The 23,439-nt window shown below is 34.8% G+C and overlaps 1 protein-coding gene across 2 annotated transcripts in view; it reads left to right on the top strand.

Annotated features, from left to right (window-relative positions):
• Window positions 1–16,253, top strand: part of FUT9 (fucosyltransferase 9) — a 191,035-nt gene extending 174,782 nt beyond the window's left edge. For both annotated transcript variants that reach the window (XM_036082384.2, XM_036082386.2), the window contains one exon: window positions 3,550–16,253. In XM_036082384.2, coding sequence (XP_035938277.1) covers window positions 3,558–4,637 — 1,080 coding nt within the window. In that variant the 5' untranslated portion in view covers window positions 3,550–3,557 and the 3' untranslated portion in view covers window positions 4,638–16,253. The remainder of the gene's footprint in view (window positions 1–3,549) is intronic.
• The last annotated feature ends 7,186 nt before the right edge of the window (window positions 16,254–23,439 follow it).

Below are 23,439 nucleotides of genomic sequence, written 5' to 3'. Positions count from 1 at the left end.
GCTCTAAATTTAATGTATGGATAAACAGTCCTCAATTATAAAGTGTAGAGCCCAGAGAAATCAAGACAATAAAACTTGAGGTGCCAAATGCACCTCAATAGACAATTGGTGTTTGTATTATTTGTTCAAAGAAGATTGTAGAAGGTGAGAAAGAGCATAACCCAATGGTTAAGCTAGCTACTTATATCTCTGGACTTCAGTTTTTTCTTTTCTTTTTTCTTTTTTTTTTTTAAGATTTTATTTATTTATTTGAGAGAGAGCATGAGCAGGGGGAAGGGCAGAGGGAGAAGCAGACTTCCTACTGAGCAGGGAGCCGGACCTGGGGCTCAATCCCAGGACCCCGGGATCATGACCTAAGCCAAAGGCAGACATTTAACCAACTGAAGCACCCAGGTGCCCCAGCCCTCAGTTTTTTCATCTGTAAAGAAGAGGTGATAAAAGACTTTCTTGATAGAGGTTCTATGAGGATTAAAGGAAATGATGTGTGCAAAGTGCTTGGCACAAGACCTAGCTGAGAGTGAGCAGTTACTGAACAGGGGCTATTAAAGTTGTAACCTTATTGCAATGAATTGACATCATTTATTTAGTTTTTGCCAATTGCGTTTCAATTCAAAAAGGACTTAAGAAAACTTTTTCAATGAGAACATTTCTCTCTCTCTCTCTCTCTTTTTTTTTTTCTTTTGAGAGAGGGAGAGAGAGTGCAAATGAGTGGAGGGGAGGGACAGAAGGAGAGAGAGAGAGGGAGATAGAGAATCTTAAACAGGCTCCAGGCTGTGTGGAACCCAATGCGTGACTCAATCTCACAACCCTGAGATCATGACCTGAGTTGAAATCAAGAGTCAGATGCTTAACCAACTGAGCCACCCAGGCCCCCCATCAATGAGAACATATCTAAACATCATTAAACATTGGTCTCATAGGAGAAAAACACTTCATTGCTCAGTCAAATCATGTATATTAAAGATTAGTATTACTCCATTAAAAAAAGAGATCCTTCCAGTAACTTTCCTCAGTCTGTAGATCCCAGAGTCTAGTAAGAATTGAAAGATTGTCCAACTGTTAAATTTATAAAGTAGGATCAAATGTACATGAACCTACATAAGCCTCCTCTTGAATTGTGTCATAATATATTTTAATACTCTTTATTGCCAATGTCTGTATCTGTGTTCATAAGTGAAATAGACCTTTTTAACTTTTTATATTTTCTTTTGGTAATAGGTTAATAATTGGCTTCACATAATGAGTTAAGCTTCTTTATTTATTTTTCTGTTTTCTAGAATATTTTTAAATGACAATAGTATTCTCTATTCATTGAACAATTGATATCACTCCTACAAAGCCATCTAGGTCTACTGTTTTCAGTTATCATTTATCAATTCCACTTCACTAATTGCTATTTGTTTAATAAGAATTTATTATTAAAATTGGCATTTTTCTATTTGTGCAGATATATAACCATCCATTTCATCAGTTTTTCAAATTCATGAGCATAAAGCTACTCCATATAGTCATTTCTTATTTTTTTTCTGTTGCATAATCATTTGCTCTTTTTTATATTTAAACTGAATTTCTTAAAACAATAAAATAAGTTGAATTTCCCTTTTTCTTGATTATTCTTGTGTGAGATATATAAAATATAAAAATATTTTAGTATTTTTTTCCAGTTTTATTGAGTTATAATTGACATATAACTTATATTAGTTTAAGGGGTACACATAATGATTTGATATATGTGTATATTGCAAAATGATTATTATAGTAAGTTTAGTTCATTCATCACCTCACATAGTTACTATGTGATGTTATCAACCCTCTCAAATTTCTGCTCTGAATTTCAATGATTTCAATCCTTATCTTAATTTTTTACTTATTTCTTTAGCTTTGGCCCATTGTTTTTTGTCCAGCTTGTTCAATTGGCAATTTTGTTAATTTCCCAAAAACTGTGCAAACTTGTAAATATCCTTTAAATAAAGTACTGTTTTAGCCACATCCCACAAAATTCGGCATGTAGTGCCAACAATGTCATTTAGTTCTAAACAGTTGAGATTTTTTTCATAGTCCTTTCTATTTTCTCTGTAGCTCAGGAGTTAATTAATAGTTTCTGAACATATTTGGTAGACACTTTTTTATTTTCCTTTTGTTATTGACTGGACAGGGCTGAAGTTAAATTTGATGGTAAGTCTCAGTCATTGATTCCAATAATTCTGTTCTGGAAGTGCTCCAGGATATAATATCCAGAATCTTTGGATTCACGGAATCAAGGGAACTACCTAGGGAATGTCATATGCTTTAAGAAAAACTTCATAACAACAACAAAAAAATGTGATTTTTTTAAATGTTCACATAAATTTAGATAATTAAATAAAGAACAATTTCTCCCTTTTTTCTTGAAGGAAACCTCTCATGTTTCAACACTAGCTTTTGATCAAGATTTCAAAATATTTTAATGAACATGAAATTGATAGACCACATTATTTTGGTGAAAAGAATAATGAATTTCAGAGGATCAGTAAGAATTTGATCAAAAGACAGTTTTGCAAACATACTACATATTTTATCTTTGTGTTCATATTCATAAGAAGACATGAATGTCAAAGAAGAAAAACCTTGAAGACTCTTGTATTAAAAAAAATCAAAAGGACTTAATTCATCTTATTAGCAGGAATCTGCTATAATTCACAAGATCAGTATTGTTCTCCATGAAACATAATTCTTTTCTTTTGAGAATCCATTTATTTTTATTATACTAATGTCATTTTAATGCTAAGGAAAAACTTTTTTTAATGCCCTGATACCACATGAGAATGTTTTTCTAATGCCACTAGAACACTTTATTATCACAACCTAGTATTTTACTTTATCAAATTTTTGCATCAGTGTACTCTACTAAAAAACAAAACAAAACAAACTACAGATATCAAATCAAGAGCTGCCATTTTTTTTTTACAAGAGGACTATTGTGATGCATTTTTGGCAGTGAAGATGAACTTATACCAAGAAACCAAAACAAAACTTCTTTTAAAAAAAAGTTTGGTTTTCTACTGAATTCTATTTGAACTGCAAAGTTATATTACAATCTCAAAAATGCACTAGTAAATAATTATAATAATTATCTATATAATTAATAATAGTTATATAAACTAAGGAATGTTCACAGATCTGATGTGGTTTCGAAGTATTAAAAATTTTAATCATAGCCTCGGTGATGCTTGTCTTTGTGCCAGCTTTCTAGAAACAAATAAAAATATAACAGGTAAGGATGGCATTGAAAACAAATGTAACCTGGTGGGAAGATATGCTGGCACACTTATAACAAATTCTGGCTCATTATTTATGGAGTTCAGGGGAAAGTTCCTTTCAAAAGCAGTTTCTTGGCTTAATAAAAGCTCCATTTTTCTAATGGTTTAGTAACATTAAAAAAGGAAAATGCAACTGATTTTGTGATTAAGTGTATTTTGAGATGCATCACCTGTTAATCTCAAATTATATTTATGATTAACTTTTCATCACTACCCCTACCTACCCCTCTATTCTCTTTCTGTTTCACAGAAAAAATTATGACATCAGCATCCAAAGGAATTCTCCGCCCATTTTTAATCGTCTGCATTATCCTGGGCTGCTTCATGGCATGTCTGCTCATTTACATCAAGCCCACCAACAGCTGGATCTTCAGTCCAATGGAGTCAGCCAGCTCAGTGCTGAAAATGAAAAACTTCTTCTCCACCAAAACTGATTATTTTAATGAAACTACTATCCTGATTTGGGTGTGGCCATTTGGGCAGACCTTTGACCTTACATCTTGCCAAGCAATGTTCAACATCCAAGGATGCCATCTCACAACAGACCGTTCTCTATACAACAAATCTCATGCAGTTCTGATCCACCACCGAGACATCAGTTGGGATCTGACTAACTTACCACAGCAGGCTAGGCCACCCTTCCAGAAATGGATTTGGATGAATTTGGAATCACCAACTCACACGCCCCAAAAGAGTGGCATCGAACACCTGTTCAACTTGACTCTGACTTACCGCCGTGACTCAGATATCCAAGTGCCTTACGGCTTCTTGACGGTGAGCACAAACCCCTTCGTGTTTGAAGTGCCAAGCAAAGAGAAGTTAGTGTGCTGGGTTGTAAGTAACTGGAACCCTGAGCATGCAAGGGTCAAGTATTACAATGAGCTAAGCAAAAGCATTGAAATCCATACCTATGGGCAAGCATTTGGAGAGTATGTGAATGATAAAAATTTGATTCCTACCATATCTACTTGCAAATTTTATCTTTCTTTTGAAAACTCAATCCACAAAGATTACATCACAGAAAAGCTCTACAATGCTTTTCTAGCTGGCTCTGTACCCGTTGTTCTGGGGCCATCTAGGGAAAATTATGAAAATTATATTCCAGCAGATTCATTCATTCATGTGGAAGATTATAACTCTCCCAGTGAGCTAGCCAAGTATCTGAAAGAAGTTGACAAAAACAATAAGCTATACCTTAGTTACTTTAACTGGAGGAAGGATTTCACAGTGAATCTTCCACGATTTTGGGAATCACATGCATGCTTGGCTTGTGATCACGTGAAAAGGCATCAAGAATATAAATCTGTTGGTAATTTAGAGAAATGGTTTTGGAATTAAAGTTTTCCATCATTTGCACACTTGGAAAAATTATTTTGGTGAGCTATCATCCAAGTTTTGAGGATAAGAAGAGAGACAACATTCTGCTTTTGTGTCACAATTTATTTTTATCACTCTCTCTTGGGTAACATGTATATTTTGATGGAGATTTCTGAGAGCTCAGCATTAGCAATCACTCCCTTTGGTTTTAAATTATCCTGTATATACCTAATTATGTGCACTGAAAATTAATTTATTCTTTGCTACCATTTGTAAACATTGTTTTTCACATTTTGTAGTTGTTTGTAATGTAAGTTTGTGATATGATTGTTGTTTCTACATTGATCAGCTGTTTAAGCTATTTGAGAGATGAAGATGCACATCTTAAAATATGAAATATTTTCACTAAATATTATAATCTCTAGTTCCAAGTTTGCATAATGTAACAAAGGAAAAGCATTTGTAATTGAGTTCTAACCTCTTTGACTTCAAAGTGAACAAAGTGTGTAACTGTCTCTATTTGATCTACTTTTTACCTGTTTACCACATTTTTTGTGAAGGAAGAATTATTCATGCAGTGAATAAGAAAGATAGTGAAGCAGAACTGTTTTATTCAGGAAGCTATTAGACTTTTCATTTATTTTCATTGAGCTGACTTGCAAATGCAGCCACTTGTTCCTACAATCTTAAGTTAAATTATTCAAGTATTTTTAAATATCCAATTTTGGGGGATTTGTAGAACCTGGGAAATAATCCTGACAACACTTAAGAATATCTAGGATAGTTCTCTTCCCAATCCTTACACTTATTATTATAATAAGGCAAATAATTTCCTCAAATAACAAAGGAAAAGAATGTGTATAGATACAAATCATATTTATAAGTGGTACATTTATGTACAATTTTGAATAACATATAAATTTAAAATATTTTTTCCAAGCCCCGATATTTAAAAGTTTCATTTTACCATGTGGACAAATAAATAGACAAAACATTTTAGAGGTTTGCCCTATCATTTAAAAGAACCTAAATAAAACTATCATTAAGGTGTTATATATAAGATATTAAACATAATAAAGTGAAGATCTATAGAAAACACAATGCTAACCTAGAGTAAGATCCCAATGCACATTTATTGAATGAATAAATGAATGTCATTGAAAATCATGGGAAATTTTTTGTTTGTTTCAATAAAGTGACAGTTCTGGCATAGAAATATTAACTGGAATGATATTTTATATTTCATTTTCATAATTATTCATACATAGCACATGTGACCATGGCCCTCAGGGCTTTATAGAACCAAAATAAACTTGTCATTACACTAAGTTCTTGGAAAATTCATCCCCGAACTGCAGTTGCTATACAGCAATTTTCCTCTATGAGGTTGAGAGCTGGATATAAGCAGAGATTAGTAGGTGAGAAAAGATGGGATGTTAAGGATTCTTCAAGAAAAACATTTCCCAACAGAATCTTTAATGACTATTCCATTCAGGCCAAAAACCCATCAAAAGAACCAGAATGTTGTGATGACATCCTTTTGGATCCAATTGTGACTTATTCTAATAGTCCTGTTACATGTTAACATTAGCAGAACACAAGTCCACCATCTTCTACATCAAATGGACGTTAGATAGAGGCAAACTTGAGTTCAGTAAGTAGGAGCTATGTCCCGTACCCCAAACTGCCTTGTGTGGGAATGAGCTCTCTGGAGAACTAGAAGGATTGGAACAGAGGAAGATCCTGGCATCAGATGGAGGACTGTTCGATCCTCAGGTTCATTTCTTTACCCATGTCGAACAGGCATGTTGTGTCAGGCAATCCCTAACCAGAGCTAAAGATGAACAAGGCTCTGTCACTGCCCCACAGGAACTCACACTTAAGTGGAGAGATTCACGAAAGCTTTCTTCAAGTCTATGTTTATGCACATACTCCTCTCAGTGGAGTTTATATGAGTCCACTGCCGATTCAATGAAAATAAGATAGCAAATTTCCCCAACTGCTCAGGGATTTGACGTATTTCTGAGCTGCAAACTTTGTTTACTCATGTGACCCAATGTAGATTTCCTCCGTATTATCTCTTCTAACCACACTGCATCAAGAAATGGTGCGTCTGTGTGGATGCCCTCCTAGATAAGGACAGATCTCACCCATGTTTTTTCATCAGGTTAAAAAAGTCTAATTCATACACTTACACGGACTGTCATCTTTTTGACTTACAGAAAGTATAGGGTTCTAAACAGGCTGCATGGCTAATATGTTTAGAAAGCACCTGTTTTCCTCAAGAGCAGCAAAGCATTCAGTGTCTTGACAACCCATTTTGACTGTGGTGGGTGCTCATGATTTCAAAGAACTGAGAAACCTGAAGGCATCGCCTCTCTTGTCAACTATGAATTTGGTCTCTTTTTTAGACCAACTGTAATCACATGCTGATAATATGACCCAAGTCAAGGCAATAATACTAAGTCACTAACTAGCACATCTATATATTGAAGACCCACTACCAGGTCCCAGAAGAATAATTTATCTGAATTTGAAGTGCCAAAATGAATGTATCAACTTACCCCATCAGTTCTGGGAGCATTTATCTGTAATTTTAGGGCTAGACAAGTATTATAGCTATGTTTACAAACCAATCCCTTTATTCTATTTATGGGTTAACGAGATCCAGAGATAATATTTATTCAAGAAACATGTCCACACACACACACACACACACACACACACACACACACACACAGAGCTAGCGACATAGCCAAGATTGGAATGTAAGGGTGCTGTATCTCTTAATTCTGTGTTATTTTTCATCGTAGTCTCACCTAACCGTATAAGTATGTCTCAATTCCTGCCTTATTGGTCTAGTTAGGGCCTATGGAATGGTACACTCTATGTGGAAGCTCTTTGACTTTTGAAAAAGTATATAGTAAAACATCAAACTTGTTAGCATTCTTTCTGTTTTAAGTATTCTAGGAGTTGAGCTTTAGCAGAAGAAAATGGACTTTCACTGCATTTTAAGTGAAAGGCAACCCTCAAAGATGGTATATGGTTCTCAGGCACTCCATTAATAAATCCCATGGACTGCAATTCTTTTAATGGATATCTCATGGTGAAAGATGTGGATTCAACAAAATTAGCTTGCTGTTGGTTATAAAAACAAATAATGATGCCAGGGGATAAAACAGAATAGGCCATTTAAAAAGTTTTATTCCAAAAGATCAAAAAAACCTATTAATTTCAATGGCCTGAATATTTAAATGTTAATTATTATAGGCCTTATTAGTAAGAATATATAAATATTAATTATTATAGGTCTTCTTAGTAAGAATATATACTGAATTCTCCATATCCAGCAGTATTAAATTCTTAAAAAAAGACATGACAGTCATATTACATGACAGCCATAAATTTTATAATATGAAGTGGAGACTGGAAAAAAATTATCTTAGTGGGAAACCAATATCAGCTTAAAATTTTACATTTACTACATGAGTCTTGAGAATCCTAGAACGGGCAGAAATGTTTTCTGTTGTGAGGGCTTAGAAAGCTCAGAGCACTTGAGGTATAAAATGACAGAATATTCAAGAATTATTTGCTGAGGCTTTAAATTCTTGCCTCCAATTGGAGGTTAAATATGGTAAGAATAGGAAATTATATAATTGATACCTTTGTGATTGCCTATTTTCAAACTAGATTCCATGAGTCTTAAGGTAATGCCTTTGCCTTTGTCTAAAAAATGTCTTTGCATGAAGTAATGCTACCAAAACAAGGTTTAGGTCCTTACATTATAACCTTGTGTTTAACCATATCTTTGAGTTCCCTTGAACTCTGATCTCATTTAGGGGAACTTCTTAATGAATTAATTACAATCAAACTATTAAATATAAAAACTTCAGGATCTAAAAGATAAGCACAGTGCCTATCACAGAGAGGGATCTCAACAAATATTTGTTCAATGAATAAAGAAATTGCATTGGAGGTCATGCAGAATTTTGTTTAACTGTGAGAACAGTTCCAGCTTATTGGTACCAGTTAGAGATTATATTTTATATTTATTTCTTTGGTCAGTTTACTGATTGGATGCAAAGGAAGGCTTTATGTCCTTCCACTCTTTCTGCATCTTAACACCCCAAAAGAAGTAACATTTCAAGAAAGATTTAAAGGATTTGGAACATGTTAACATTCTATCCAAATATGAACACCAACTGTTTCTAATAGGAAAGACAATTAATATTTGAGGAGCATATAAAGTGCAAGCACTGTGAAGGGCACATATTTATTACCAAACTATGCACGGAGAGAGATGCAGGTTCTTTCCTCCCTAACTGCACTCCTTTGTACTGCAAACATCAGTCAATTAAGATGATATTTTCTTCTGGATGTCTCTCATCTAAAGATTTGGTAGCATTTTGCAAATGGGTAAGCTCAACTAGGATCCAAAGTGTTCTCCCTCTCAGTAATTCATATTGAATGCATGCATATTCATAAGCATTATATAGAGCAATTAACAGAACAAAAATGAGAGAGAGCCTGCTAAACCAGACAAAGCTAGGCTGGGTTATAGGTTCAACAAACTCATTTTGAGAAATCCAGCTAACCTCTCTGGACCTTGTTTGCAAGGCTCCTTCTGACACTGTTATTCTCCCATCTAAATTGACCACATGCGTGTATTTGCAAATGAAATTCCAACGACCATATCATTTTTTGGAGGTAAATATTTCAAACAGATTTCCCTCTTATTTCTCTGAATAGACACTTAAGGTGTAAAACTAACTATTTAAGTTAGTATGTGGAAAGAACCCAATCCAGTGCTTGGAATATAACAAGTGCTCAATTAACTGAACTTATTCCTTTAACTCCTTCCCCTCATTCTCTACCTCGTCTTTTATAATTCATGTACTCACGATTCACTGAGACCTTAATTGCCTACAGAAAACCAACCATATAATGAACATTATTTTAAGATATTAAATTTTTTTCTATAACATCCACATTCTTATCACAATATTTTACAACTTTTTATCAATGCAAAAATTTCAGGGGCAGTGGAGTCACAGGGCAAATTCCCAGATGACAAGGAGACAGGGAGCCTAATTTGAGTAAGCCAGGTTGAATATATCCAAAAAAATTTAGTTATTCTTAACTTACAGTTACTATATATTTTTCCTTTGATCTACTTTGAAAATATTGTAAAGAATTAAAAAAAAAAATCTCTCCAATGTCAGCTGTCTTTGCCAGTGTAACTGAAAATTTCAGCCTGGTTCCTGGGTCACCAGACCTAGAATCACCAGAGGCATTTATGAACAATACTGATTCCTTGACCCTGCTCAGGCAATTCTCTTCAAACAAGTCCAAAAAAAACATGCTTTTAATACATTTCCTAAGTTAGTCTGCTTCGTGCTATAGTTTATAAACCATCCTGACTAAGCCAGGGCTTCTCAAACACGTACATGTCTTTGGAACTTCCTGGGTCAGCTGCATAAGAATCATTTGAGAAAGTATTAATAATATACAGTTTCTGATTCTCTGGGTCTGAGATTGGAGCTGGAATCCGTATTTTAAAAATCTCCGCAGACAGTTCTGATGTGCTGTCAGGTTTGAGGTCTACGTCATAGCCACCTATCAAATGGAGAGTATTCTGTTGTTCAGCTGACAGAAGCTAATGTCTTTAATTGTCCTGGATATGTCAGTAGAGTGTTTCTCTACTTTAAGAACCAAGATGTTCTATATGCCTAATTATTTCATGCATGAGCATGGCACCGGCTAACAAATCCCTTGATTTGGGGCAGATTATCTATAGTCTCCAAATCTTCTTTTAAGTTGTGAGTGGTTTAGAGCAGTATTTCTCAGGCCTAGATGCACATATGGATCACCCGGAGAAGATTTAAAATTGTGGATGCCCAAACCCCGTCTCCAGCGATCTGATCTGATTGGTTTGAAATGGGACCAGAGACCAACAATTGTAAAGACACTTTAGATGATCCTAATGTAGGGCCATCTCTGGGAACCACCAGTCTATACAAAAGACCTGCTCAATTTGCGACCTTGAAAGAATTATTAGGAAAAGAAAAGTTTATATACCTCGAAAAAATATCTCTCATTCTCTTTTTTAGGTTCTAAATGCATGTTTGTATTTTGCAACATGAAAACTGGACTATTCACTTACTAAGATCCTTTACAGCCATAAAATTTTATGCTTCTGTGACCTGCTAATCCACCGTATGTTTAACAGAACCTCGTTTCCATGTCCCAAAGCCCTTGCTTGATGGGTGGAAAAGTAATTTGCAGTTGGCATATAGCAATGAACTAGCTGCAGCACATGGAGTTTTGGTGACTGCAGATTTACAATTCAATCTCAGCTCTGCTGCTCCCTAACTGTAGACAAGCTACTTGACACATCTTAGCCTCAGATTTTGCCTCTGTAAAGTGGGGGAAGCAGATTCCCGATGTGTGTTTTTTTGTGTGTGTGAGAACAAATGAAATAACATTTAAGTGAATAGATACTGTGTTCAATTAGAATCATTTATTATAACAAAATATCACTGTGAGGAATTCAAAACTATTTCCACAATTTCAGTTCTAAAACTGAAAATGTTAAGCAGACAGCTTATAAGAATCATTGCAAATTTAAGGGGCACCTGGGTGACTCAGTCAGTTAGGCATCTGCCTTCGGCTCAGGTCATGATCCCAGGGTCCTGGGATCGAGTCCCTCATCGGGCTCCCTGCTCAGTGGGGAGTCTGCTTCTCCCTCTGCCTCTCCCCCTGCTTGTGCTCGCTCTCTTTCTCTCTCAAATATATAAATAAATGAAATCTTAAAAAAAAAAAAAAAAAGAATCATTGCAAATTTAAATAAGCCAAAGGAATAATGTTCAGGAGAAGAGCAACAAATATCTATAGTGTGGAAGCATGCATTCGCATCTTCTATAATTACTCAGTAATGGAAGGGGTGTGGGGGGCTGGCAGTGGGAGCATATAGGCATGATTTGCATTACTAAACACATACACCATTTCTTAAAATAATTGGAACCCAAGCAGGCCTAATTTCCCCTCACTGTTATGAGCAATCAGTAAATTAGCAGTCAATTTAGCTTATTATTAGTTGGCATAGCTTATGTCACAGGATGGAATAGCAGGAAGATTCTCAGAGGTGATTTTTCTGGTAAGGACAGGAGCCCCGAAATATTCAACAATCTGACTTCACCCAGCACATCAGCTCAGCCACAGAGGAAGTTAATGACCTAAGTTAAGAAACAGAATCAAGCCTTCGTCCACTTCTCCTAAAGTTAAAAAAATTCTGAAGTCCCTTTAAAATGTTAGAGTATAAATTCAATAACCAAGAATGTATTTGCTTACTGGTGCAGAAATAAAATAATTCTTAGCCAGACTGTGATTAAGACTGCTCTAATTGCTAATTGCATAATAAATAAAATTTTGACACGAATAATCTCAACTGTTCATTTGCACAATTTCTAAGTTGTACTTTAAGCAAAAAAAGTAAACTTAAAGAAATTTTCTACATTTATGTGTCAAAAATGAATAATATTCAAAATAGTAGTTTTAAGCAGTTCCCAATTGTCTCACTTTAAAGAACATTAGAAATGTTTATTTCAGATACAACATTAGAAAACTTCAAAAATTAAATTATTTTTATGAATTATCTGGCAACCAAATTATTGAATTAGCTGTATACATAAAGTGTGTTAAATTAAATCTTGCTGGAATCTCGCTATGAAAAACAAATATAAATTTTGTCTGAAAATTTCTAAGAGTGATTTTTTTCAGAGGTATGTTAACTCTGGTGACTCTTACTGCAGATTTTGCATTCCATTTTGATTAATGAAGGTGCAGGAGTTAGAAAAGCAGGCTCACAGACACGGTACCCAAACTAAATTAACAACCCGGTACTATTAATTATGTAAGAAATACGTGCCAGAGTTACAAGAGTGCATTCCCCATCTCAGATTGGACCTTCAGGCCCTCAGATGAGACAATCCTGAAGATGCCATCCTTGTCCAAGGCCAGATTGCCAAAAGAGAGCTCACGGTCATCTAGGACAGGATATGTGTCTCCAGGGACTACAATGAGATCCAGGCCTGCCACACACTGGTTTTCTTCCTTAAGAGCCTTGAACCAACGAAGAATGTCTGGTTCTACGTAAAAGTAGGAGCAGTCCCCTTTTTACATGATATATGGCCTATCTCAAATATTTTACATATTATTTAAAAATAATGAATCGAAGGACAAAGACTATTGTACTTGAGACCAGGAGTTTACTGACAAGAAAAAAAAAATCATTTAGCTTGTAGATGCTTTACATTCGAATCAATGAGGGCTCTTGGACTGGAGGATGTAACGTTGGAAATGGAGATAGAAAAACATAGTGAAAATAATGATATCTTTTTTTACTCTTAAATAAAAAATTTAAATCTCTAGAGCTATCAGCATGATGGCAGCCTTCAAAAGCAAAGTATTTATTCATGTGCACCTTTTCCCCTCTTTTCTCCTTTTTTCTTTTTTTTTTTAATTTAAGGTTGGATTTGGTAGGAGTCAGGGTTAGTGGAGTAATTGTGACAATATAAAAATACCATTTTCATAAATCATACATAAGATGAAGGTAAAAAAGGAATGTTTGCTGTAGGAAATGCAACTGGTCATTATTATCTGAGTGAAATTTTTGAGATTAATCATCTTCATTGGAATAATGTAGTTTATTCTGAATCTGAAATAGTCTGTGTATAAGGAGGTTTTTAAAGGGAAAAAGTAAAGAGCTAACAAGTCTCAATGTAGATTCCAGCTCACAAAGCTGCAGAAAGGAGGAAAAGAGTAGCAAACTAAAGATTAGAACCCAAGTTCCAGGTGGTGCAATCTACTGCATGATTCAATAGCTTTTTTGGTTCACTGACTTCTCATCAATCAACAGTGTGGTGGACTTTACATTAGAGTCACCTGAGAAGTTCTTATTAAATCTTGATTTCTTGATTAGACATTCTGGTTTAGTTAGCCTGGCACAGAGCACAGGCTGCCATATACTCTTCTAGAATTTTCCTTCTTTCCTTCTTGCTCTCTTCCATGTGGCCATGTCACTGCTCTGGGAGCCATAAGAAAGAAGAGAAAATAGTTACCAGGCAATTTCTTTAGGAGTTCTAATTAAACAGTTACTAAAGAAGAAAGCTGCAGTGGAGTTTACATGTTTTCTCTCGTCTCATTTCCTCAAGAACACACATACAGACACACATAAGCCTACACTTTTTCTATGTAGTTCAAGTGTAACTTTGAATAAAACAATGTACACTCAAGTAAAGAAGGTCAAAACTATTATGGTGAAACAAAATGTGCCAATTCTAGCCAATATGTGAATTGTAAGGGTCAGTGATCCATAAACTATTTGGGTGATAATTGTATGTTTTATTAATGTAATGTGATTTTGCACTATTGTACTGTCATATTTAAGCAGACTCTTAAAAATACTCTGAAGCCTAAATGCCAAATGTACAGTTTATAGTTCATGTTATTTCTGATAAGGATTTAATTGCATTGTGCTAATAGTTGTTTAATGCTATTAACTTTCTGTATGTGTATAATTGCAATGCAGACCCCATAGGGTTGTTGTAAGCACACTAATTAGTCATCTGGATTTTTATAGATAAAATCACACATTGATCAGAAACCACTTTTCTACTTATTTTTTTGTAGAGTATTTTTCCACACTTGAAAAGACATGATTATTTTATATCAAACATCAGCTTTTCTTTAAAATCTTATTTTAGTAGCCAGTGCATGTTTGAAATAAAATGTGTTAGAAATTATATGAAGATATTAAGGTTGTGTTATATTAGGTGAAAAAAATGCATGCCATTGGTGAATCATGCAACTTTAGGGGGGCATTTACACTGCCAACTCATACATAGTCTTTGTCTCAGTCCTTGTGCATGATTCGCGTCCTTTCAGAAATTCTTTTTAAACTTGAGCAAAGTGAAAGTGTTATTCTTAGTGCTAATGAGCCAATAGAAAATGCTGCTTTGCTTTTTTCTAACTTGGCAGCATAATGTGGTAAAATTCCCTCCCACCCCCAATTTTCTTCTTGGAGTCTCTTGTTGGCAATAAAATACAAAAAATAAAATCATTTGTTGGCAACTGATACAATTTACTGCATAGCAATTTATTATTATGAAAGCATGAAGATGTGAAAAACATCATCTTAATCGGTTCCATACTACGAACATAATATTCTCGCAGCTTTTTCTACAATCGAGAAGAGTATGTCTTTTTTTTTTTTTTTTACACTGCCAAAATCAATACTACTGCCAGAGGTAGGGGGGAGAGGTGTGTGGGAGTGGAAAACACTTGAGGCCCGGTCTGCACAACACTAAATTGGGCAATAATATAGAACATCCAGGCAGTGTGAACAGCCAATCAGTGTACTTGGTAGAGGAAGGGGGGAAAAAATTTTCTTGGTAACTCGGGTGATTAGGAAAAAAATTATTATGTAGAAAATATGACTTTTGGCTGCAAAGACCAAGCCTCTGCATGCTGATAATTTGTAGTAGTCTTTGGGAAGAGAAATTACTCCATTCAGTGAAGTTTTATTTATGTTTTTTTGTTTTGTGTTCTTTTTCAGAAAATACACTTGTGCTTTTGAAAGGGCTTAATTCCAAACAGATAATATATGTGGACTAATGACCACTTCCCAAATGAAATTAGTCATTCATCATAATATAGTAAGGCTAGAACATAGCACTTGGTGACTTAAAACATCAATATAAGCATTTATAAGCATTTATACTGTTGGAAGGTAATTTTATTGCTACGTTATTAAAACAGTAGAGATCCTATTTATACATTTATTTATTTATTTATTTACAGAAGTTTGGCTCATTCAAGTTCAATTTTAACTGCTTCAGTGAAGTTAGTAAAGAAAACAGTAAGAAAAGTTGAGTCTAGCTACTATTCCAAGTGAAAATCATGCAACTGAGTCTTGCTACATCCTGGAGTGAAGCATTAATCCAAATGTTGAGTAGCCGGTCCTGGCAGTGTGGAGGCCAACTTCACTGACCAGGACGTTGTATATGTATGGCATTCAACAAACAATTGATCTGGGCTCTTAGTTTGCTACCATATTGTTCCCTTCATCAATTCATCTTGTAAATAACATGTTATGGCAGCTAAGCAAACATTTTAATAAGCCATGCAAGGCGAAATGCCATAGGAAATCTGTATATTCAGCTATTTGAAGAACTTGTGGTTTCCACAAATTAAACTGGAGATGTCATTTGAAATTTCCTTCCCTTAAAAATGCCATTGTAATGTGGATTTCTGGCCCATTGGTGTCTTTCTGGGTTTATAAATATATGGTGTGTTTGCTATAGTTAAACTTTTTTGAAATTTTGTTCAGCAATTGATAGTGACTTCAGCGGTTTGTGCTAAGATCCCAAGGCAAAAATAAATGTATAAAGGGTTTGAGCCTGTATGTGTAAGAAGAAATCTCTTTCTTCAATCATATTTCCTATATTCAATGTAAGTACTTCACTGATTTACCACTGGAGTTATCCCATGGATGTGTAAATAATGATGTTCTATTCAGGCTTAGTGAATTCCTGTACTGTGAATATTTAAAATAAAAGAATTCAATTAAATGTGCAATAGTTAGTGCTGGTTATTTATAATACTTACATTCAAAATCATTCACTTGAGAAGATTCATTTTGACTTACAGCAAGTCAGGATTCCCTGTATATATTGAGTTAAAATTTAAAAACGAATATATTTTACAGATTATACATTTATTACAAATACTAAATCAAAAAATGGCAGTGGGTGTACATATGTAAATCCTTCTACACTAGTTTGTTTCCTTAATTTTGCATTGTTAATGGACTTGGGCCTGAAATTAGATCCATTAATGATTTGGGCTTTTCTGTGGAGAATAGGAGAATCTATCCAACCCTTGATTTTGCCTTGATCCTAGCTTGAAAGATGCTTCACCATGCATTCTCAGTTCTCTATGACTCTGGATACTCTCCTGATTGTTTTTACTCAAGTATATGGAATCAGTTACCAGTAGCCTAACGTCCCAAGTGTATATATCCATTTGGAATTTCTCTTTTCAGCCATATGCCTCTAACTTCCAATTGTCTGTTGTCACCTCACTTCCTAGAGACCCATTGCCTTGCATAGCCCACTAGGAGAGGATTTTAACAGCCACTTCCCCTCTAATCTTTCATGCACTTAATGGCATTATTACAAATTATGTTGCCCAAGACAAAAATTTAGAAATCATTCGTGATTCTTTTTCTTTCCTTTCCCCCACATTTACTTGACCGTGAACTATCTCTTATGTATGTCTCCTTTCTTCTAGACCACTGTTTTTGCCCCATCCAGTTATTGGGGTCCTCAACATTTTCTACATGAACTAAAGCGATAATTTCTTTTTTTTTTCTTTTTTTTTAAAAAGATTTTATTCATTTATTTGACAGAGAGAGACACAGCGAGAGAAGGAGCACAAGTAGGGGGAATGGGAGAGGGAGAAGCAGGCTTCGCGCCTAGCAGGGAACCCAATGTGGGACTCGATCCCAGGACCCTGGGATCATGACCTGAGCCAAAGGCAGACACTTAATGACTGAGCCACCCAGGCGCCCTAAAGCGATAATTTCTTAAAGGCTTGAAAATCACCTCTCTACACTACCACCAGTGAGAAAAACAAAGAAAAGGTGATAGGAAGACAGAATTCAGCTATAGTGTTGATTAGCCAATAATTTTTTCAAAAAGTCATGCACTTGTTAGGATTATTCCTTGGTTAAGCATTGTTTTCAAGATATATTCCCCAACTGGTAGCAAGTTGCATACACTTCTTTGATATTTGGCTTCTATCAATTTTTCTAAGCTTTTCCATTGTGATGCTCTAGTCATGTTTGCTCTCTGTGATAGTTCCCACCCAATCCAGAGCGCAGGCCTTTTTTCTGCCCAGCAGACCCTCAGCATCCTGAAGATTACACTCAAAGGTCACATCCACTACGATGTAAAATATATTCCATATTTAAAATCTATTTCAGAAGTTTCAAAGTCAAGACAGCAGGTAAGGACATCAGCATTTTCATGGAAGAAGCGAGTTGTGAAATAGTCCTTGAAGAAAGAATTCAATTAGACAATCTGAAAGGATGTGTGGATAGACCTTACAATGGAAATATGAACAGTCTTGGAGGCAGGATAAATTGAGTAAATATGGCTGATTTTAGTGGTATGTCTATAAAGAATAATATTAGATAAAGCATTAGAATGTTAAAAAAAAAAAAAGGTCAGAAAAAAAAAAAAAAGAATATGAAGTGCTTGACACTTAAACTGACAAATACAGACCAGCCTGGTTGGTTTGAAATGATTTATACTGCAGTGTGATATAAAGCCATCGAAAATTTACAAGCAGATATACAGTGTGAGCAAAGCCACAATGCACCTTTCCAAAACTCTAAATCATGAAAAAATGAAAACAAGCATCATAATATCTTACCCACCCTCATGGTCAACTGCAATGTGTTGTAATGAATAGGATCTCTCTTTAACTGAAACGAGACCGTGTGATGTGGTGGCTTGAAGTATCTGGGTTCTGGAGCAAGACGCCCACATTCAACTCTGCTCTCTCACTACCAACTGTGTGGCTTTGGGAAGGTCATTTATTTCTCTTCACCTCTGTTTTCTCTCATGGAAGACAAGCATAATAACACTTTACTTATAGATCTCTTTGACGATTAAATGAGTTAATATATATAAAAGATGTATAACAGTATCTGACAAAGTAAGTACTCAGTAACTCTTAGCTATCATTTACAATCAACACAAACTTTTTCCTAAACATCTTTTCTTCAGTTCCTCCAGTCCCTATTAAACTGTATTGTCCTAAAAATATATTGTTTTTGTTAAAGTCTTCTATCTCCAAATTAATGCTCTGTTGTTGGGTAGGTAGAGAAAGTGGTTTTCATCACAGAGAAAAGTCAGAAAACATGACTGGATGTATGCTAGAGACAGGAAGAAAACTGAATGTTGATAAACTACTCTCAGTAGCCAGGTACTCTGAAACACAAAAGTTCCTTGTAGAGCAGACTCTGCTTTGGGAATTACCATATCTAAAGTAAACTGGTGATAGCTTTAACTCAGAATGTATCACATAAGCAGTCTGACAAGCTTCCCTGAGCATAGAACCAGCTTGAGGGAAACTGAAAATTTCTTTCTGGATAGGAAATTCAGTTTTGTTCTTCTAGTCTTTTCTTTCCCCTTCATCTTACACTTAAAGAGGACTTCTAAATTTTTTTTTAAATACCTTTAACAATGGGTATGTTGCCATAAGTCAACAAGGAGATAAGCCCAATTCCCAGAAACTGGCAGGGCCATGAATCCCTACAAAACACAGTTCAGTGAAAAAAGAGCGAATACATTATTTTTCAAGGTTAAGCATCCCTCTAGTGTTGCCAGATTCTGTCAGAATATAAAATATTAAGCCCCAAATCAATAGCTAGACCTAAAACTCGGGTTTTAATTAGGCAAATTGTAATTACTTCAAGTAGAAAATACTATTTTTAGAGTTTATGAGCTTAGAAGCACAAGAAAGCATTTGCATGACCATTTGGCCACTCATTAAATTTGTCAACATATGTTATTTATTTTAGTAAATGATATGTTTGCCAATGATCATTCTGCATCTGAACACTGCATCAAATAGGTTCCCTAAATCTATGTCCCAAATTAGACTAGTGTCAAACATTCTTTCTTTGTGGTTTTTATTGAATAAAATTTGGATAAATGATCAAAAACATTTGAAAAAATGCTTCACAAAATATTCATCTTTGGAAGAGTCACAAAGCACTTTCATATATTAAAGTGACCAGGATGTCCTTCAAAAAAGGACTTTGTTTACTCTTAAAATTTAACTCAGCAGTTCTTAACTATATTTCATCATAGAAATGCTGTTTTTGCATAATGCTAATTTATATCACATAAAAGTAGTGGTTGAAGTAATACTTTGAAAAATGTTGCTCTAGGGTCAGCTACTTTTTGTTCTAATGCAACCTAGGATCAATATCACCAGACACTTGAGTCTGTGGGTCCTTCTCAATACCTGCCTTTGCTGCGGGATTGTGATGCACCTTTGTCTGGCCTGCATCCAAGCTACTGGGTGACTCCAGATTCACATTCTATGCCCATCTTGGAAATCAAAAGTCCTCTCTAGGGTATATCCAGTCAGCCGCACAGTCAGAATTTCTGATCTCCTTCAGGATTTTTAGTCTAGATGCTCTAATTAGAACTAACTAAAGCTCTTAACAGTCTCATTAGTTATTTGCCAAAACACTTCTGTCCATTGAATTCCCTTATTAGATTACCTAATAAAACTATTTCCCTTGTAAGTTATATGCAATGACCAAGAAAACTGAAAGATCACCTTATATCTTCAGATTTGTGGATGATGAAAAAGAAAAACACGAATCCTGACTTTGGTACAAAGCACATTGACAACAGTGAGTTCAATTAAGCGAAATTCTTGATCCTGTTCCTTTTCTGCCCCTCACCCTAATAATCTGCAGCCTCAAATGCCTTTCAGATATGATCTTACTAACTATAGTGAGACAGAGCAAACAAGAGAAACTGAGACCTTGAAACAGTTCTGCCAACTGTGGCAGGGCAGGTAATAGAGAGGCAGATACAAGTTTTAGATGATAAAAGAAAGTTCATTCTAGTACCTAAAGCATTATGTGATTTCCACAGGTTGGGGCAATAGACAACAAATGATAGTTGAGGACCAGGGAAAGGATTAAAAGAGGGCAGAGGAAGGAGTAAATACATCTCTATATGTCAAAAGGAGCCCAAACAGGGAGGCAGAACATGGCACAGAAGGCAGGAGCAGATGTCTGGAAGAAGAGAGTGAAGGAGGGGTGGCTGGGGTCCCCTTCATTTGAGAGAAGGTTTGTAAAGATCAGACTTGTATTCTATGGAGACCAGGAGCGACATGACGTCAGGGACTCAGGAGAAGACTGGACCAAAGGAAGAACTCAGAAGCTCAGTGAGCAGAATGGATACCAGAGGTGAGACCACCTTTGTGGTCTTTGGCAGCTCCTTAAGAAACCTGATCAATTTTGATAAGTCTCTGAGCTTATCTAAATGATGCTCTAGATGCTCCTATACAAGAAAAGAAAGCCAGGAACTCTAAATTTCCAAAAATCTCCTAGTTTAGCAATCTGGTCAAGTAATTGAAATTTTTTTGGCTTATAAAGACACTCCTAGGGCAAACATTTATTCCAGCAAAGCTATAGACAAATACTGGTGTGATTTTGAGAACTACATTGTCATCAACTCTCTTCAGATGAGCCCTTTCTCAAAGAAACAGCTTTTAACTGTTTATTCCTAGAGAAGAATTAACTCTGTTGGAGTTACATTTTTACCCAAACAGCCATGTAAGAGATATACAGAAAAGTGTTTATCAAAAGCAAAATAATCTACAATATTTATCTAATTTTTCTATTATAAAATTGACATATAATTTTTATTCTCTGCATTAAAATATACTCTAGGAGATCTATTTTTTTTTAATCTTTGTCTTCAAACTAAGCAAGGAAATAATACAAAAAATAATTGTTTTCCTCACTTCGGGAGCAGGAAAAAGTAAACAGCATCAATATAATATTCATTATTTTAATGTAAAATCACTCAACTGTCTTTTCTATCTGTATGTCTACATGTATATGTGTACAGGATAGTGTTAATTTCTTAATGCAGCCTTTAAGAATTGCATTTCCATTTTTAAATCCTAAAAATCTTTACAGTTTATAAAGCGGCTATCCAAATCTATTTTCTAAAATGGTCAATCATCAGATTATATCTTCAATCAGACCTAGAAATAAAAATGCTAATATACCTCTTAACCAGTGTTTTGAAAACTGTAGAATCAATGTTTAGAATTTCCAGTGAATGAAACCACAATAATATAATTTTCAGTAAGTCTGAAGTTTAAAATTCCCCAGTTTTAGTACCTTAAACCCTCAATAGTAACTTAATAATGTGAAATATGCAGACAGAAACCTTTATTCTATCTAAAATGTAACAGTAGCCACCGATTTTATGTTACAGTATTTATTTCACCTGGATTCTTCAGAAAACTTTTTGCAATTAATCAGCTGTAGATTCGTATATACTAGATGATTTCATAATGGATACTCTCCTTATAGCCACTATAAATTGATGGCAAAATTATTTCCAGTTTGGAAATAATTCACAATAATTAATTATTATATTAATTATTATATTGAGTCACAATAATTTATTATTATATTAATTAATAATTTACTTCCTTAATTCACAAAATTTGCCTTAGAGTCCTAATATTTCATTTGTTTCAGTTAAAATTTTCTAACCAGTTCCTTATGAGCCAGCCATATTATTACCTATTTATTAAATAAATTTAAATGCAAAATACAAAATTCACCATTTCATTAAAGTAGATTAAGCTAGCACATTAATAATCTCTGTTGACCCTATCCTGAGTTTTATTATTAAAGCTATTTTCTGACTTCCAACTTTTAAACACGATGCAAATGTGTATCATGTTTCTTAGGCTCTAAATAAAGGGTACATTTTTTTAAGCTAATAGCTATTTGTCAAATAGAGTTAAAATAAATCCCAAGTTTGTATTGATTTATTGATCGATACTTTTGAAATATGAGAACTTGAGATTTTACCAAGTTTTTTTTGTTGTTGTTGCAATAAAATTTGAGGTATTTTAATTAAAATTGAGGTATTTCTGGAGAAAATGCTAATAAGATAAATCAACAGGAGCTAAAGTAAGCCAAAAGAAAACTTAATGAAAGTTTTCTGAAGTGTGGTTTAGAGAACGCACAGTGCCAAGCGTCTTGAGAGCGGGCCCAGGACAGGGAAAGCCCGAGGGAACTTCCAACGGTGCCCCGCGGATGTGAGTATGTCTTCGGTGAGTATGGCCGCCTGCATATGTGTCATGATGGGGCGTCTGTGTTTCTGTATGCTCGTCTGTATGTGTGTATATCTGGGTTGAATGTGAGGGGGAGGGGAGGTCCTTTTCTTTCTCTTGGCTTCATGCTTCATTCTTCTTTCTGGGCAGATAGGATTGTAGAGCACCTCAGTATACCTATTTTCCCTCCAAGGTTTACAATTTGGATGCAATCGTACACAGGCATTCACTGGCTGTTTCCTACTTAGATTAGCTAGCCCCTCTACAGGTGAGGGCTCAGAGATAAAAACTAACTCATCCGGGCAGACTTCCCTAGAAAGGCTGCCACATCAAAAATCTCTGCAGCAGTACCCCCAAATCTCTAACAAATTTCATAGTGATCCCAGTAGTTTTTACTCCAAAATAAGTCCTGTGGTCAGGATTTACATGATAATAATATTAATAATAAATAATTGTTGATAACTTATTATTAAATATATTAACCATATCAATTAGACTGATACATATTTCCTAATAATTATAATAATATAATTATTAGTTATAATTAGTAATAAATTATAATGATGATTATAATTAATTAAATGAAAATAATAGTAAATATATATTGAGAGTTTTCAATCATCCAGGCAATATTTTAAGTCACAGTTGACTCTTGAACAATGTGGGGGTTAGGAGCACTTACTCCCACCCCCACCCCAACCCATGCAATCAAAAATCCATATAACTTCTGACTCCCCAAAAACTTAACTGCTGTTGACTGGAAGCCTTAGCAATAACATAAAATAATTGACTAACACTTATTTTGTATATGTACTATGTACTGTATTCTTACAATAAAGTATGCTAGAGAAAAGAAAATATCATTAAG

This window comes from Halichoerus grypus, chromosome 9 (genome assembly GCF_964656455.1).
Source record: "Halichoerus grypus chromosome 9, mHalGry1.hap1.1, whole genome shotgun sequence".
Taxonomy (NCBI): domain Eukaryota; kingdom Metazoa; phylum Chordata; class Mammalia; order Carnivora; family Phocidae; genus Halichoerus; species Halichoerus grypus.
The sequence above is the reverse complement of the archived record's forward strand: the minus strand, read 5'-3'. Positions and strand labels throughout refer to the sequence as shown.